The sequence below is a fragment of the Lithobates pipiens genome, unplaced genomic scaffold (genome assembly GCF_037356315.1).
Source record: "Lithobates pipiens isolate NorthernLeopardFrog02 unplaced genomic scaffold, aLitPip1_a1.2 Scaffold_16, whole genome shotgun sequence".
Classification (NCBI taxonomy): domain Eukaryota; kingdom Metazoa; phylum Chordata; class Amphibia; order Anura; family Ranidae; genus Lithobates; species Lithobates pipiens.
The window spans coordinates 618,935,730-618,954,913 of NW_027507748.1; the positions used below are offsets into that span (position 1 = coordinate 618,935,730).

Sequence of the window (19,184 nt, forward strand, 5' to 3'; positions counted from 1 at the left end):
AAGCTGTGTAAATTCCAGAAAATGTATTGTAGTTTGTAGACGCTATAACTTTTGCGGAAACCAATAAATATACGCTTATTGACAATTTTTTTTACTAAAGACATGTGGCTGAATACATTTTGGCCTAAATTCTTATAACAAAAATTAGAAATATCTTTTTTTTTCAAAATTTTCAGTCTTTTTCCTTTTATATCATAAAAAATTTAAATCGCAGAGGCAATCAAATACCATCAAAAGAAAGCTCTATTTGTGGGAAGAAAAGGACACAAATTTTGTTTGGGTACAAGATTGCATGACTGCGCAATTACCAGTTAAAGCAGTGCAGTGCGAAATTGTAAAAAGACCTCTCTCTGGTCCTTAGGCCCACGTACACACGGTCAGAGATTTTTCCAACCAAATCCGTCGGATTTTGCCCGTCGGATTTAGTCTGACGGATTGTGTCCGAAACTGTTGCATACACACGGTCGGGCCAAGTTGGCAAAAAATCCGATCTTTCGGAACGTGATGACGTAATTTCGTTACGATGGGACTACATTCAGGCTAGTAGCCAATAGCTTTGATGTAGGAATTTGATCTGAGCATGCGTGGCACTTGGTCCGATGAAAATTCTCTACACATGATCGGATTAGGTCCGTCAGGCCCAGTTGGCCGGGAAATATTTCCAACATGTTGGAAAATTGGGTCGGACGGAGATTCGGACGGAATCAGTCCGATGCATACCACACACAGTCGGATTATCTGACGACACGGTTCGATAAGACTCATTCCGACAGATTCTCTGACCTTGTGTACAAGGGCTTAGGCTGACAATTGGTCCGGGGCTTAAGTGATTAAAGACGTGTGCGTGGAGCGGGTCTCTAAGTTTTTGGGAAGATGCATTTCTGAAAACTTATCATGGACAATCGACATTAAAGCCATTATTAAGAAATCGCAACAGTGTTTATATTTTTTTGCGACTCCTTAGGAAGAATGGATTTGGAAGGAGGCTACTAGAGACCTTCTATCACTCTGCCATTAAGAGTATATTAACGTATTGTATTCTAGTTTGGTATCCTAGTTGTACGCAGGCAGATAAAAATGCTCTAAAGAGAGTGGTTCGAACAGCGAAAGAAATCGTAGGGGTGTGAACATGTTTCTCTAGAAGAAATATACAAGACTCGTTGCCTTTGTAGAGCAGGAAAAATAGTGAGCGACCAGACTCATCCTGGTTGTCATTTCTTTGAATTATTGCCATCTGGGAGACATTTTAGGGTGATTAAAACAAGGACAAATAGATTTAAATACACCCTGCATAGCATACTAGCTCATTATGAATTACTTACCTAAGAACGAAGCCCAAGCATCAGGCCTCGTTCACCTCCTCCAACCCCGCCATCTATCACAGAGTGACTTCCGGGTATCGCGGCTCCGGTGCTGTGACTGGCCGGAGCCACGATGACGTCACTCCCGCGCATGCGCGCTGGTGCCACCACTAACGGCTTTTTCGCCGTTAGAAACGGCACACTCAGTTTGCCTGTGCCTGATGTCTACGGCACATGTGCCGTAGACATCGGTGCCGCTACTTCTGCAAATATCTCCTAAACCTTTTATGTTTGTGAGATATTTCTTGCAACTACAGGTAAGCCTTAATCTAGGCTCACCTGTAGGTTAAAGTGGCTGTAATGGGTTTACAATCACTTTAATGCAGGAATGAAATGAAAGAGGTCACATAGTCTTATTTTATTGTCTTGTTTCATTTTTAATATGACTACACTTTTTATACTTTTATAATATGGGGACACTTTTGTATATATTTTTTTGGTATAATTGAATCCTGGGTGGTAAATGCATGGTTGATAATTGTGATGTATGAATAATGTGTGGAGCAGAAATGTATTTTCATTGTGAATTTGTTTCTACAATGACAATAAATCTTATCTTATCTTAAGCTACTCACTGTGGTCCCTGGTAAAGGCATTTGGACCCTTAGTGGCGCCAGCTTCCCTTCTACCTCACGACAGGTTCTCCAGCCAGCAGAACCATCACTTTGGGTTGGATTGCAAGCTGCAGTCCCAACCCTGCCCTCCCCTCTTGCTTCTGGATAGGCCCGCACACAGCCTGGCAGCCTGATGTCCCCAGGATAGGCCCAATCTCTGGCCCAGCAGCCCGGGGCGAACGACACACATCCATCCAGACGGCGGTATGGGTGGCACACAAGAACTCGGATCACCTGATCTAACCTGAATATATAGGCTCTCTGAGCAGGCCAAGGGATTCAACAAAATCCCTGCTCATTTGCTGAGATACCCCACATACCCATAACCTGACTTTGAGCTGTCCTTCTCAATCTAATACCTCCAAGACAAGTGCCCAGCCACCTGGTGGTAGAAGAGGAAAGTACAACCAAGCCAAACTTAGGAAAAAGTCAATGGATCCCTAGTAATTAACTACAGTAGCTACTCCTGACAAGGAATTTGGCGAGGAGCTCCCTGACTAAACCCCAGTGCGCTACATCTATATCATATAGGAGGAGGTATAGTCCACCGAGGTGACCTGGATAGGGATGAAAACACTGCTTTAAATTTCAGTGAAGCACAGTCACAGAGTACACAAGAAGTTACAAGCTCAAGCGATTTTTGACAAATCAACACCTATTTTTTTTCTTCATCCAACAAATATAACAACAAGTTTTCAGTGATATATTTAGCAGACCTGAAGGAGGCACATAAGGGAAGTTAATTTTTAGGACTTACTTGTACTATTAATAAGTGACAAACACATTAAAGTGCAACAGTTTATATAGCATTTTGTTTTACTTATGGAAAAAAGGTTTAAGGCTCCTTTCATACTGGTGCGACTTGTCCTGTGACATGGGACTGCAAAGTCGCATTACAAGTCATACACCATGATTTCCAATGAGTACCATTCATATCTGTGCGACTTGAAGTCGCACCGACTTCAAAATAGTCCCTGTACTACTTTGGTCTGACATTGATGGGAATTGAGGTCCATAGACCTCAAGTTTACACAGGCATTCCTTGTAATCATGGCAAAATCATGTAAAAATTGAGCCCACAAAATTGCATGAATTTGAAGTTGTGGTAGTGTGAAAGGGGCTGGGTTGCAATCACACTATCACCACGTGGTAGGCCACAGCCTCTCTCCCCCCCACAGGGAGATGTGCGCACAGCAAGGCCCAGGAAGAAGAGAGAGAGGCACAGACCTCCAGACTATTTTATAGACACTTCCAGTTGTAGCAAGAATACCCAGAATGTGAAGTCCAAGTGTCATGTCACACAAAGGAATCGCCGGTCTAAAAGACTACTAATCCCACAATCCTTTATAATTGGGCTCACAGATGTGATGACAGTCACTGGCACCCAACAGTAGAGGGATATGTCTGTAGGTGAAGAATGATGGGGAATTATACAATATTATGACTGTAGTCCACATCGCTACAATTCTGACAAGTTCTCTTAGACCCCTTTCACACTGGGGCGCTTTGCAGGCACTTACAGTGCTAAAAAGAAAGAGCCGATCCTCACAGTCAAATGTGAAAGGCCGAGAGCTTTCACACTGGAGCGGTGCATTGGCAGGACCCTGAAAAAAAAAGTCCTGCTAGCAGCATCTTTGGAGCGGTGTGTGTAAATCAATGGGCAGCAGGGCTATACCACTGGCAAAGCGATGCTGCAGCAGCGATTTACGAGTGTTTTTAACCCTTTCTCGGCCACTGGGGGGGTAAAAGCACCCTGCTAGCAGCCGAATAGCACCCCAAAATTGACGGTAAAGTGCCGCTAAAAATAGTGGAGCTTTACCACCGACGCCTCCACGGCCCCAGTGTGAAAGGGGCCCTAAAAATCAGTCAGACAAATCTAAAAAATTCCTTCATCCATGCTACACAGCAAGGGTGAACAAATCCCCTGCTAAGGCTATTTTGCCAGCCAGGCCCATCAGCTGTCAAAGGACTTGAACAATGTCTGCATCTAATTGGGTTTAGGTGCTGTTCAGCTGACAATTTTCTGCCTGGCTCCTTCAATTTTTCAGCTTTGGGATGTCTAACAGGAGGCGGTCGGGGCTCCACCCACTGAGCAAGTTTAAACTGGTTGTCCTCCTTTAATCTAACATACATCCCAACATTTTGAGATGGGAATGAGGGACACTTACTAGCAAATGTATGAAGGCATATGACATGAATTTGAATTTGAATGAAAGGTTTAGCACTGGGAAAAACTTTTTGAAAGATAAAAAGTGCATTTTATATACAACTCTATACATCAGGTCACCAGAACTAGTGTCCATAATAGGAGCACAGACATCATAAAAAACTGACAGGTATTCTAATCCCTCTCCACTCTATCCAAAGTTATAAAAAAGGTCCCATCCGAGTGCCTGCTACAGTGTGATTGGGTGGCTCTGGCAGAGGTGGTACCTAAGTATGTCTATTATGTTATGGTGCAATGGAGCCAAGCAGAGCAGCCAGAGCCTCGTGAGCGGGTCTGCAGTATGGGAGCAAGGCAGACCGGGACTGTCATTGCTGTTTAGACTGGAGCGGACTGGAGGGATCACTAGGCTTGGAGAGAGACTGTCATTGTCACTCAGGAGGTGACGTGTTGTGTCGGTGAGGTCTCATCATCACCTGCTGCTGCACACTGCTGTCGGTGTCACTGTGAGAGTAAATTTTATGTGTGTGCCGCCTATTCTAATTTCTTGTCCTCCTGAGTCCTGTTCTTGAGCTACTTGCTTATTATATCAAAAATAAAAAAGGAAATATGTTGTTTGCCTTATTATCTACCTTAACTCACATTGATAATTTCATATTGTATTTGTTTGTAGCCTAAATACTGTAATTTGCACTTAAAACTGTAATTTTGTAACTTTTGGAAATGCTAGTAAAAACTTGGCTGTGGCAGTACATTTTGGGTGTTGTGTCAGTAAATTTCAATCTGGTAGGTTGGCAAGGCTGCCTAATACAATTTAAAAAAAACATCATTCAAGCGATACAGAAAACCTGCTTTAATGAGGTTTTTCACACAAAAATGTATTTGTTCTGTGTTGTCGGTGTCAAGCAATAAAATGTTTTTCACATCTAAACATTTCACATTAAGGCCTCTTGCACACTGAAGCTTTAAAATGCTCAGTACAGCTTATTTTTTTACTGAGGCGTGTAAACAAGCGGCGTGTATTCACAAAAAAAATTGAAAAATCTGAATTTTTGGTCAGTCATTTACCGCTCATGCTCGCAAATGCACGCGTTCCTGCACAGATTTGTCCATTGACATTGTGAATGCAAGAACAAGCTTCTGTGTATGTGCATATGCGTGAAAATACATACAAAAAAATAACATCTGAAAAATTAGATGCTCAAACAGGAGTATCGTGTGCAAGAGGCCTAAAATATGCAATCTTTTGTCTTCTTCTATAAATATATGTATAGAAACACTTCATCACTTTCCATTTTATTGCCACAGAGCCAAGTATTTAAACTTGTGAAAATATATAAAAGAGGTGCAAATGCCTAGTGCATTATCAACCAAAAATACTTATTAAAATTGTAAGATGATGTTATACTCATGTAGCACTAACCTCCGAAGGAGCTGTTGGTTATTTTTGGGCTTACCGTTACCATTCGTTCTCCTTGTGACACGTCTAGGGGATGTCCTGTGGTAGATGACCCAGTAACTCGAGACTGACAATAGATCCACTTGAATAGATTTTATTTGCAAACTTAAACCATTGAACAGTCTTTCAACTTGGGATCAGAGGGTTGGAAAAGAAAGTTCAGGTACTCTCAATGTCAAAGTCCAAAAAAACATTAAAGAACTTGCTTACTTTGATTGCAACCAGAGAATAGCCATTCGCAGCTGGATGAACATTCAGGTTGGACAGTCCCTCTCTCACAAGGCCTAGCAGCCAACAAGGTGCTTACTCAGGAACAAAGTCTTTGTCACAGGCGTTGTTGCAGAACATGTAGGGAAACTAAGCTTTAGAACACTTGTAGGATACCTGGATCTTTTAGCCTGCTTGGCTATATCCACAAGACCAGATTCTTTTGGTAACTTCAGCCCTTCCAGGCTCTTGTTAGGAAAACCAACCCGTACGTGGTGTTCTTCTAAAGAATCCTGCCCTGGAATGCTCGAAGTACAATGGGTCTCTTCCGAACCAGAGACGGCACCCAACCACCTCAGAATCCTCCTTTAATTTCCTTGCCCTGGGATAGCCAGCCTGAGGCATTACAGTCGGGTGGATCTGCACCCCAGGCCATAGCCTTCCTGGGGGCTGGTCAGGAGGACCAGGACCAAGTAGTCAGCACATCATGCTGGACCGGAACCCCGAACCACGTGACGTCCGCATCTTAAATACCCTCACCCAGAGGGCACAGCAGGCGGGCCACACCCACTGACCTGACTCCAAGGAAGAGAGTAATTTAAACACCTGACCAGACCCTAGTTCCACACCTGCCAGAAGAGACAGTGCCCCCTATGGCCAGGCTGAACATTTCACAGTCCAGTCAGACTGATACAGAAGTCAAATTTAGACAAATAATACCCAAACCTATCTGCAGTTTAGGTAGAGTTTAATTTTGAAAAACACATAGCGCGTGGTCTTCAGGAGCCCGCCGCGACACTCACAAAAGCAAAATAAAATCAAGCTTAACAATTGCACCACTCCAGCAAGTGAGATGGGCACCTCAACCGAAGCCACAAGGTGGAAAATCTTAGGCATTTCGGGCGACAGACCCCCTTCCCCAGAGCTAGCTGATGGCTTGATTTTATTCTGCCTTTGTGAGTATAAAACTGTCTTATGACTTTAATAAATAGTTTTGGTGATGATGCACTTTGAGCCCTCTTGTATATATTTTCGCAGTTTTCTGAAGTTTGCCTAGTTTCAGGGGGGCTGCATCATTGAACCCATTATGTGCCATAGTCCCTGAGTGAAGGTTCTGGGTCTGAGCACTGGATGGTCCTTTGACTATTTAAATGTGCGTATAGTTGTTTGTTGCTTAGTTTCCAGTACCAACACTAAACATTTAAATAATAATAATAATAATAACATAGCTCTATTGCTCTGGTGCCCAACCTGTGGCACTTATTGTGCGACCCTTGGTTCCCAGTGATCTCTAGCGGTTACTTTTGTAAGATAGTATGGATATACATGTCCATAGCTGTGCTGTGAATATACAGTATACAAATATATTGTAGTACAAATCTTTGCACTTGCTGGAATCTGCCTAAATCCGCAATATGCAAATGAAATCTTCCAGCAAAGACAACAATCAGAGTAACTAGTTGCCTGCGTATCCATTCGCTACTCTGTAGGTAGATGAAGGAACAGGAAGGGAGTTTTGTGAATTTCAGATCTTCACTGTTGGTCCTCTAGATTTTACACCTTATACAGACATAATCTAAAGGCAAAGAAGAAAAATTTGATGGGGCCAAAGAATGATAGGTTTAATCTTTGAGAGGGACCTACACAGACATAAACAATTTCTTGGACTGTTAATGCCATGTGAACAGAATACTTTTTATGGGCAGCAGAACGTGCAAGCCTGGTAGGCCAGAAAACCAGGGACTTGGGCAGCTACCAAGCCTATAGACAAGTAGGAGGATTGGAATGATGGTGCTGGGATCTTCAGGCCAGTGTAAATTAGAGAAAGTTAAGGGAGGCACTTTAGAGTAACACAGGGTAAAAAGAAAGACTGGTTTCACCGACATTTTGGTGTAGTCTTGGATAGATGGAGCTTGGCTATCTTCATGCACATGGACAGAACTTCATTAATAGGGATTCCAGAAAGACATTTTTGCTAGCTACAATTCATGGGGATGAGATTCAGGGTGCTTAAAGAGGAAGTAAAGGGAAAAAAAAAAACACACCCTGCAAGGCAAAGGCATAATGAGCTAGTATGCATAGCATACTAGCTCATTATGAATAACTTACCTGAGAACGAAGTCCCCGAAGCGGCCCTCCGTCTTCCTCTTCGCCGCTGCCATTGATCCGACTTCCGGGTCTCGCGGCTCCGGCGCTGTGATTCGCTGGTGCCGCGATGACGCCACTCCCATGCATGCACACAGGAGCCGGCACTCGCGACATATCGCCGCGATCTGCGGCCTGCCCAGTGCGCCTGCGCACCGCTGTCTACGGCGCATGCGCCGTAGACAGCGGTGGCTGTGTTCAGGTAAATATCTCCTAAACCATATAGGTTTAGGAGATATTTCTTGGACCTACAGGTAAGCCTTAATCTAGGCTTACCTGTAGGTCAAAGTGGTTTGTAAGGGTTTACAACCACTTTAACTACACATAAAACAGGCTGAAGTGCTTTAAGGAAAACATATCAAACATTTTATATCTACTAAATAACTGGGACACTTCCTCAGGTTGTATACTACAGTAACTTGCCCTCTCTGCAATTGCCCAGTACCCAGAAATTACCCATCAATAACCCTCTTAGAATGCCAGAGTAATGACCCTTTAAACATAAAGTATAACGTCGTTGTTTTTTTAATGACTTGGCTTTTAGACACCATGTAACCTTACAAGGTCTTTCAGCTTTTTATGTTCATTTATATGAGCTTTTCACAATCTTATTACCCCAGATGAACATTTGAAATACATTTTAGGCCTAGAGGAATGCTTGCTAAACAAGGGGAAAGATGCCTTTTAGAACAGGGGTCTCCAAACTTTCTAAACAAGGGGCCAGTTTAGTGTCCTTCAAATTTTAGGGGGGCTGGACTGTGGCCAACGGAAGTATAAAATGCCACATCTTTGGTGGAAGGAATAACGCTGCATCATTGGTATCAGTGTCAGTGAGTGGAAGGGTGCCCATCATTTGTATCAGTGGGTAGAAAAGTGTTCTATTGTTGGTGTCAGTTGCAAGAATTATGCCCCCATTGTTGGTATCAGTAGGAGGAATAGTGCCCCCAGGCCGCAGTTTGGACACCACTGTTCTAGAAGGTCAAGGAGAAATATGCCCTCTACATTGGTGCTCAGTGGAAAAAATGCCTTTCTTAGAGTGGTGGCATGAATGCCACCTTACAGAGAGCTAAAAATATCATTGTGTCATGCAGCTGGCTCCATCAAGTGCCATTGACCCCAGAATTATGCAGGCAGCATCAAATGAGAGGTCAATCAGCCACAGCTCAAGGAACCCCTAGCAACCTCTGGAGGAGCCCTAGGGTCCCTCTGTAGAATGGCTGGACTAAAGCAATAGTCTTTTATCCTTTGTATTCAATGTTTTCTCTAACAAAGTATTTGAAAACTACATTTGATTTAGGGATAGTAACCGTTTATGGGATCAGAATGTGCTATAGTCTGTTGTTGATGGTAGTTTTGTAAGCATTCTCATGCGGATTAGATTGCTAGCGTGGTGGCTCACCTGAAAACAGGTATCTGTATTTTTTATAAGCAGCAGAGTGTAGCACTGTTAGCCATCAACTAATGTAGAAGTTTAGCTTTAGGGTTAAAAAGATTGTAGTGCTAGATTTTGAAGCATGCTCATAGATGGACTGAAATTCAGCTGGTTCAGCAGGGACCAAACAAATTTTGATCATTGTGTTGGGGTCCCTATTTGACAAATGTTGCTCTTTTGATTGCTTTTAGTCAAACTGGAATATTGGAAAACCTTTACTGATCCGCAGCTGCAGCCACTAATCAGTGTATTCTGACAGCAGATAATCCTGCAGCCAACATACAATGTCTAAGTGGAGGAAATTTCTTCATCTACCCTCAATAATGTAATGCCCTGTGAGCCACCACTAACTATGAGGCCCAATGGGCTCTCAAATCACTACTCCTATTTTGAATCAGCTGCTAGCGTTGCACATGTCTCATAAGGGAGAGAAGATGTACAGGGGAAGGGTTCCCACTGAGAAGAGACACAGGCGGACCATGCTGTTTAATAAGGGATACATTTTTTTAGAAAAATATATTTAATACAAAAAAAGGCCAAGACCAGGTACCCACCATAATAAAAATAGACAACATTGTCTGATTTTTTTTGTATTAAATATATTTTTCTAACAAAATGTATCCCTTATTAAGCAGCATGGTCCTCCTGTGTCTCTTTTCAGTGGGAATCCATCCCCTCTAAATCTTCTCTCTATATAATATTTGGGCACAGAGACCAAACCTATTATTGGTGAGCCTGCAAATTGTGGGACACCACACGGGTATATTGAACACCCAGTGTTGTGGTAACTAATAGTGAGTATTGATCTTCAACCAATTTTTCTACATGTCTCATAAGTCATGCAAAAATAAATCAAATATATTGTAGTGCGCTGCGCTATCAAAATTAAATATCCAAATATGCTATATACCACCCACAATAAAGTGATATTAGTGCTTAAATATACATGCAATTTTGCAAATAAAGTGCAATCTCGTGAGAATACCATCACATCCTTATAGTGAAATAAAAATCATTAATCAAAATCGTAAAAAAAATGATATATGTATATAAATATATGAATAAAAACTAGAAACTAGAAAGTGCTACGGTGTGCTGTACAAACGTCACAATTTCAGTCCATAAGTGCTCCAAAATACTCCATGCAATTCAGTGGATGTTAATGAAACTGATTCAATATTAAGGTGTTGTGTTCACACTCCAGTGTCCCCCCTTGTCATTAGCTGCTCACCTTAGATCGTGTGATCTCACTGTTTAGGCTTGGTCAATACACGCATTAGAACCTATAAATGGTTCAGCAATATATCTGGAATCCTGGGTGGGCTTCTCTTTACTTTAACCATTGCCTGAAGAAGAGGCAAAGTTTATATGAAGTTTTTATAGCTGGACACTGTCCACAATGGGCAGATACACTCCAAACAGAAATAGAGGGGAAGTCTACCAGTGGGGAAAGTTGTGGAAGTGACAACTATCTAAGGCTCCTTTGACACTAATGGTAGTGTTTTCCACTCCCACCCTCCAAACAATGAGGATTGCTTTTCAGAGGATGCTGAAAGTAGTTTTTTTTTTCAAGTTCGGGGTGTGTTGTGCAAAAAGAGAACCCCATATGTGAACCACTTAGGATGTGTCAAATGGACTCCTGCTGAAGAGAAAGGACCCTTCCCTGAAACCCTCTGGGGTGTAAGATTTAAAGCGGGAGTTTTTTTTTTTTTTTTTAAGTCAGCAGCTACAAATACTGCAGCTGCTGACTTTTAAAATAGTGACACTTACCTGTCAAGCATGCCCGCGATGTCGGCACCCGAAGCCGATCTCTAGATCGACACTCGAGTGCTGCCGCCGCCATCTTGGGTATGGGAATCAGGAAATGGAGCCTTTCGGCTTCATTTCCCGGTTCCCTACTGCGCATGCGCGAGCCGCGCTGCGCAATGAGGACGGTCCCCGCTGCCTCTGGGATCTGTGTGTTTTCCAGCAGGCAGCGGGGCACTTGCGGAAGGGGGCGGGCACTTGCGGAAAGGGGCGTAATGTACGCCCCTTTCCGCAGAGAGCTAGCCCGGAAGTGGGTGCAGTTACCTGGATTATCCAGGTAACTGCACCCCCCTCCCCCCTGAAAGGTGCCAATTGTGGCGCTGGAGGGGGGTTGGAATCCGATGAGCGGAAGGTCCATTTTAGGGTGGACTTCCGCTTTAAGACTCCTGAAGGGAGCAAGGCACATTGGGGTCTACCTAGCTAAATGGTCCGGTTGACCCTGCTCCTCAAGGTCAGCTAAAACTGAGAAGCAAGTACTGTGTGGGAGGCTCTCCCAAAGACAGACCCACACCCACACCCACACCAAGGCAGGGGAGCAAGAAATCTAAAATCCACACATCCTCCCCCCAGACTTCAAGGTAAGCCAAAAGACCCACTCCCTACAATCCTGAGTGGGAAAAATAAAGTTGACAGGCGTTCAGAAAGGCAATATTTTTTTTCTTCTCTTATTGTTAAATAGCAACTTTACATTGCAGGACTGTGCTGCAACTGTGAGCCAACACTAGACTCATGGTTGAGGCACAGCCATATTCAAATACATAGGAGAGTTGGAGAGATTGTGCTGTCAGGCAATCTCTACATGTAGCATTAAAATGGCTTCATCAGGATGCAAAGCATTGTGGTCCTAGCAATGTGTACTCCTCTGAGCGACACCATGTCTGCTTGTAGGTGAGTGGTCAGGGGGTGGTAAAAATGCAAATCAACTGCCTGTATGGAAGGAGCCTAAGACAGGATTTCACTCACTTTAAAAAGATTTCTTCTAGCTCCCTGCCATGTCCACAGCATTATTTAAATCTTCCAGCAATCCAAAATACACAATGCTGTTTCACGCTTTGCAATCAACTGAAATGTTTTTCCTTGATGCACGTTAAGCATTATTTTTATTTTATTTTTTTTGGAGATGTGGCACCTGTCAGGTTTTTATTGCTATCTGTTCACCAATTAGGGAGATTACCCTCTTTAATTCTTTTTTTTTTTTTTTTTTTTTTTTCCTGTTTAAAACTATCCCCAAAAGTGCAAGGACCTCCCTAATTTTGGGTTGCCACCAGAATAGGGATAGATCTTTCAATAGGGACACTAGTAATGGTGACAACATAGCACTTAAACTGTCCCTGATTTGGAGCAATGTCCCTCTGTCCCTCTTTCCTCCTCATTTGTCCCTTATTTTATCTAGTCTGATCCATATAGTTGTATATAAAATGCACTTTTTATCTTTCAAAAAGTGTTTCCCAGTGCTAAAACTTTCTTCCAAATTCTAAATTGCTACATTTGTAAATTTTAAAAGCCAATATAAAGGATTAGTAGTGGTAAAAAAAAGTCCCTTGCAGATTTAATTAATCCAAATTCTAAATTGCTGCATTTGTAAATTTTAAAAGCCAATATAAAGGATTAGTAGTGGTAAAAAAAAAGTCCCTTGCGAATTTAATTAACCTTTTTTTTGGTTAATTCTCCTTTAAGGGGGTGTAGCAGGAGGTGTGTCCTATGCCTACATACATTTGCTAGTAAGTGTCCCTCATTCCCATCTCAAAATGTTGGAAGGTATGGTGACAACCAGGGATTTCTTCCCACTTCCTGTTTTGGCTGTGGGACAGGAAGTGAAAACTCCCCAATGGCACACAGATGGCAAAAAAAAAAAAAAAAAAAAAAAAAACTAGCAGGGATTAAACCCCTGCCTTTCAATCTGAAATGAAAACAAAAATACTTTAAGGGTGACTCCAAATCCTTATTGCATTAAAATACACATTTAGGACTTGTTTACACTAGTGGTGTGAGGTGATCTTTCAGCTTGCTTTTCAGAGAACATTTGACAGGCAGTGAGGAGGCTTTTTTTTTTTTTGAAAGCCCAAGACGTGTGAAACACACTCAAAAACTTCACCCGGTGCCAAAAAATGTACACACACATAAGGAGTGAAACACAAAAAAGTGCAATGGGTACACAAGCCCTCTAAAATCAGAGGGCCTTGCCCTGAATCCCCCAGGGCATTGGGTTCCTGATGGGGACAAGGGCACTTACACTTGGTCCATTGGCCAAAATCAGATAGACTACTTTCTCTGGAGGATCTGCCAAAACAGACCCAACCAAGTATTCGGTGGGGCTCCCCCCAAAGGGAGACCCCAAGAGAGAAGGCCAAGCCAAAAGGCCATGCCCACCCTCTACCAAGGCTTTCAGTGCAGACCCGAGGACCTGCAACCCTACCAGTCACACTGTGCACATTGTATTACTAGCATGCCCAAATACACACAGTTGCAGAGTGCACCCCCCCATTCAGGGAAAAGGGCCACATTCGGTCACTAGTACTGCTCACTGATTGCAACAGCTGGGGATAATGTTTGCCATTCCACAGCCTATGTACACCCCTGAATGCTGCCATTGCATCTAAAAGGGTGGGGGTTGGTGGTAAAACTGCAGCTCAGTTGCACTGTCTTACCACCCCCAACCGCTAGTGTAAATGAAGTCTTAGTTTTCATCTTAATTGTTGTCTCTTGATCAGTATTAAAATACCAGACCGTGAATTATTCCTCAATAATAGTCTGAAAGTTAGACTATAGATGCAGAGTAGGGCTCAGGACTATAAAATAAATATTTGCATGGCTCCGACCACTATTCTAAAATGAGAAGCCACCACCTTAATAATGGTTTATTTTATAAAGCAAGACAAATGCCATCTAAAAACACAATGCTTTATTAGATAACACAGCTGAATCCAGCAGAATGTTGTGAAACAAATAAGAACCAGCGAAGAGAATCCTGAAGCCAAGTTTTATAATGTGAGTCTCTCTGACTAAGGTAAACAGGTAGAGATAAACTGATCTGTAGGCATGGAGAGCCGCACCGCCTACATGTGACTGCTGAAAGCATTGCCAGCAAGTGCACTGCCTGGGTTTCATCTGTATTACACAACACAACAGGGCGAGTGCCCAACACAAAGATGGCGGCTAGTCCTCTCATTCTAATTAGGGCATCAGATATGAGCCGCGCACATAGAGGGCGGAAGTGGGACAGTACGTATATCTCTGTCGCCGGAAGTGGGAACGTTTTTGTCACGTATTTCGCTTCACGTGTGTTCGGTACCGGTGTGGTGGTGCGCTGTGGTCGTAGTGTGCGGGGGACAGTTCTGGGAGACTCAGACAGCTGCCATAAAGGTGAGGAGAAAGGACGTTGTGCTGTGTGGGAATTTGGTGCTGACTCCGCCCACCTATGCAGCATGCATAGACTGTAGCGCTGCTCCTTTTCTATATATATATATATATATATATATTTTTTTTTTTTTTTTTCACACACCTGGGGTTCAGTGTGCCGGTTCCAGTCTCTCTCTCTTCCCCCCCCCCCCCCCCACAAATAGAGCTTTCTTTTGGTGGTATTTGATCACCTGTGTGTTTTATTTTTTGTGCTATAAACAAAAGACTGACAATTTTGAAAAAAAATTATAAAACACAATATTTTGTACTTTTTGCTGTAATATGCCCAAAAAAAAAAGGATAAAAATTGTATCATTTTAGGCCAATATGTATTCTACATATTTTTGGCAAACAAAAATGCAATAAACTTATATTAATTGGTTTGCACAAAAGTTATAGTGCCTACAAAATAGAGAAAAGTTTTATGGAATTTTTAATATAAATATATAATTATTTTACTAGTAATGGCGGTGATCAGCGAGTTTTAACAGGATTGCAGCGGACAGATGGGATACTTTTTTTTTTTTTTTTGGGACCAGTGACATTATTGCAGTGATCAGAGCTAAAAATAGCCACTGATTACTGTATAAATGTCACTGGCAGGGAAGGGGTTAACAGTAGGGTGCAATCAAGGGGTTAAGTGTGTCCTAGGGAGGTGTCTCTAAATAGGGTGTGGTGCAGGAAATGGGTACAGAAACGCCCTAATGCACCATACACGCTTTTTTTTTTTTTTTTAAATGGGTTTGTCAGTGTAGGGTAGGCTGTTCACTTGAATGGGCAGCCCTACATGCAAAAACGCCCCAGTAGCTCCTGCACTTTTTTTTTTTTTTTTTTAGCAGTGAGCCTCTCGTGTTTTGCACTGCATGTGTTTGCGCAGCTGCTACCCGCATTTGGGGTGCCATTAAGAGATAATGGCAGCGCGATGTGCACTTCTAAAAATGCAAGTTTCAGCATGCGTTCCCAGAATGCGAAGATGTGAATGCAGCCTTAGGGTGTAACATGAAACCTGGGCACAGTCTGCAGCGCCCCCCCCCCCCGTTACTGAATCCAGGGGTGCTTCTCCTGGCAGCATCCTGTCATTTTTTTATTTTTTTTATTTGGCACAACTGTGTGTAGTTCTTCATTCACAGCCACCTGTCAATGGACAGACTACAAACACTGCTGCAGAGGGGCTCCTGGTTCTCAATGGAACATGTGGGTGCAGTGAAATCACCCTGCTTGTAGTCCACTAATACTTCCTCCTGATCCAGCATTTGGAGAAATGGTCATCAGGAGCCAGAGCATTGCACCCATAATTCACTGGCTCTGGTTGCAATTCGGGATGAGCTCCGGCATGTTTCGATCCTAGTGCAAATGTGTCTAAGCTGTCCTGTGTGCTTCCAATCATAAGCGGTCGAGGCATTCCTCACCCTGCAGCTGCACTAAAGGCGCAAGCATCCATCCATCTGCAGAGCCAAATATTTTTTTTGTTAATGTAGGAAACTAAAGGCAAAACCTTGTCTCATTTTAAATATAGTAAGTAATGCTGCGTGTGCACGAGTGGAATGTCTGACAGAAAAAGTCAGACGGGAGCTTTTCATCGTGTATTCCGATCATGTGTACGCCCCATCGGACTTTTTATGTCAAATTCCGACGGGCCTAGAAAGAGAACATGATCTAAATTTTTCTGACGGAACAAATTCCTATCGGGAAAACCGCTCGTCTGTATGCTGTTCTGGTGTACCAAAAACAATGCATGCTCTGAAGCAAGTACGAGAAGGAAGTTATTGGCTACTGGCTATTGAACTTCCTTTTTCTAGTCCCATCGTACGTGTTGTACGTCGCCACGTTTTTGATGGTTGGAATTTGGTGTGATCGTGTGTATGCAAGACACCTTCAGTGTTTATTCCGATGGGAAAACCGGTCGGGTGTACAGGGCATTAGGCTTATAACTTCTGTCGGGTTTTTTTTATGCAGTCTGTGTCCTATTAAGGAGATCTATCTTCAGATCCCATAGTCAAAACGGGAAGTGAGAGAAAATCCCCCCCAAAGTGAGGGAAAGCCTGGTTTTCATCAGAACTAGTGTCCCAATTGGAAGATTTCTCCTCTATTACTGTTCTGGGGACAAACCAAAACTTTGGATTTTCTTTTACTTTACATTGTTAGGTTGAAAAAAGACCATCCAGTTCAACCACAAAAAAAAAAAAATAATATCATACAATCCCATATACCCAATTCTATACCCACAATTGATCCAGAGGAAGGCAAAAAACCCCAGCACAGCATGATCCAATTTGCTAAAGCAGGGGAAAAAAATTCCTTCCTGATCCACCGAGAGGCAATCGGATTTTCCCCGGGTCAACTTTACCTATAAAGGTTTAGTACCCAGTTATATTATGTACACTTAGGAAATAATGAAGGCATTTCTTAACCACTTGCTTACTGGGCACTTAAACCCCCCTCAGTCCCAGACCAATTTTCAGCGCTGATGCACTTTGAATGACAATTGCGTGGGCATACAACACTGTACCCAAATTAAATTTTTATAATTTTTTTCCCACAAATAGAGCTTTCTTTTGGTGGTATTTAATTACAGCTGGGAGTTTTAATTTTTGCTAAACAAACAAAAAAAAGATGCAAAAAAAAAAAAATCATGTTTAATAGTTTGTTATAAAATTTTGCAAACAGGTAATTTTTCTCCTTTATTGAAGTGCGCTGATGAGGCGGCACTGATAGGCTGCACTGGTGGGCACTGATAGGCTGCACTGGTGGGCACTGATAGGCTGCACTGGTGGGCACTGATAGGCTGCACTGGTGGGCACTGATAGGCACAGATAAGGCGGCACTAATAGGCACAGATAAGGCGGCACAGATAGGTGGCTCTGATAGGTGGCTCTGCTGGGCACTGGTAGATGACACTGATGGGCACGGATATGTGGCACTGCGATGCAGCACCTTTGAGGCAGATTGTGAGCACTGCTGGGTGGCACTGCTGGGTGGCACTATGGGCACTGACGGGGGCACTTATTTTTTTATTATGTTCAGTGATGAGGGGGCAGGTGGGCACTGGCAGGGGGCAGGTGGGCACTGGCAGGGCTGGCCGTGATCGGGACTGATGTCCTGATCACGGCCGCCGGTGATCGTTATATCACATGATCAGCTGTCATTGGCTGACAGCTGATCACGTGATAAGGGGTCGGGATCGACCCCTTGCTTGGATCGGTGATCAGGTGAGTCTCATAGACTCGCCGATCACAGAGCGCGCCGCTCGTGCACGGGACTACGTCAATAGACGTAGTCCCGGCAAAGGAGATCCGCGCTGTAGCCGTCATTCGGCTATAGCGCGGGTCTCAAGTGGTTAAAGCAATCTACTGAGCTATCCAGAACCACCTCTGCAGTGAGTCTATTCTATATTTTCACAGCTCTTACTGTGAAGAAACCTTTCCGTATTTTGGAGATGAAATCTCTTTTCATCTAGACGTAAAGAGTGCCCCCTTGTCTTCTTTGTTGACTGTAAAGTGAATAACTCAACACCAAGTTCACTATATGAATCTCTTATATATTTGTACATGTTGATCATATCCCCCCTTAACCCCCCTAGCGGTAATCCCGAGTCTGGCTCGGGTTGGGAATTTACTAGCAGGAGCTGTAACCCCGAGCCAGACTTGGGATCGCATCGCTAGATGCAGGGGAGGACACAGGGAGAGTTACTTACCTTGTCCCCTGGATCCAGCGATGTCCCCCGCGCTGTGTGATCGAGCTGTCCTCCGCTCGATTCACAGTGCCGAATGCCGACGAGCTCCGTTCCCTGCGACGTTACGGCGCACGGGAGCGGAGATCGGCGGCAAATTCAAAAAAGTAAAAACACACAACACACACAGCACTGTAATCTTACAGATTACAGTAATGTATAAAGAAATTACACACCCCCTTTGTCCCTAGTGGTCTGTGCATTGCCCTGCATGCACTTTTATATAATAAATACTGTTTTTTTCTCCAGTCATCTTCCAGGACGGCACACCTGAGAGATGACTGGTCATCCTGACAGGAAACACAATCGACAACGAATTTAAAAGTCCCCACCCCTCCCTCAGACCCTCAGTTCTTGATTGTGTTTCCCACAGGATGACAGCGAAACCAAGTTTCTTTCTAAAGTTTTTTTCCTTGGGGTCTGGGACCCCGTGTTTTTCTCGTGAGGTTCTTTTTCTTTTTAGGGACTTAAACAGACAGGGTCTGTGGTGCTCCCTTGTATACCCCCAGGAGAAATCTTGGAGGGGGTATTCCTCACTCAAGGTCTCCTTAGGGAGCCTTGTATGAGCCTCGTGGGACAGGGGAGTTGTCCCAGTAGGCTATTCCCCTGTTGTATTGGCCTACCTGCACATTCGTTGGTGGAGTGGTGAGGTGATGCCTTTCCTTATGCGGACGCGGATGGCGTGCGTTCCAACGCCACAGCGCATGTCCGGAAGTCCAAGGGCGTCACTTCCGGGTATCGAGTTCCGGAAGTTGAGATGGCTGGACGCACTGACGTGCGTTCCAGCCTCAGTGCGCAGGACCGGAAGAGGCCGTGCGTCATTTCCGGGCGACGGACCTCCTTAAAGATGGCGCCGATCGGCGCGTT

At 43.6% G+C, this 19,184-nt stretch overlaps 1 protein-coding gene across 1 annotated transcript in view; it reads left to right on the forward strand.

Annotated features, from left to right (window-relative positions):
- Positions 1 to 19,184, forward strand: part of USPL1 (ubiquitin specific peptidase like 1) — a 143,342-nt gene that overhangs the window by 67,179 nt on the left and 56,979 nt on the right. The window contains exon 2 of the mRNA XM_077484487.1: positions 14,394 to 14,551. Coding sequence (XP_077340613.1) covers positions 14,394 to 14,551 — 158 coding nt within the window. The remainder of the gene's footprint in view (positions 1 to 14,393; positions 14,552 to 19,184) is intronic.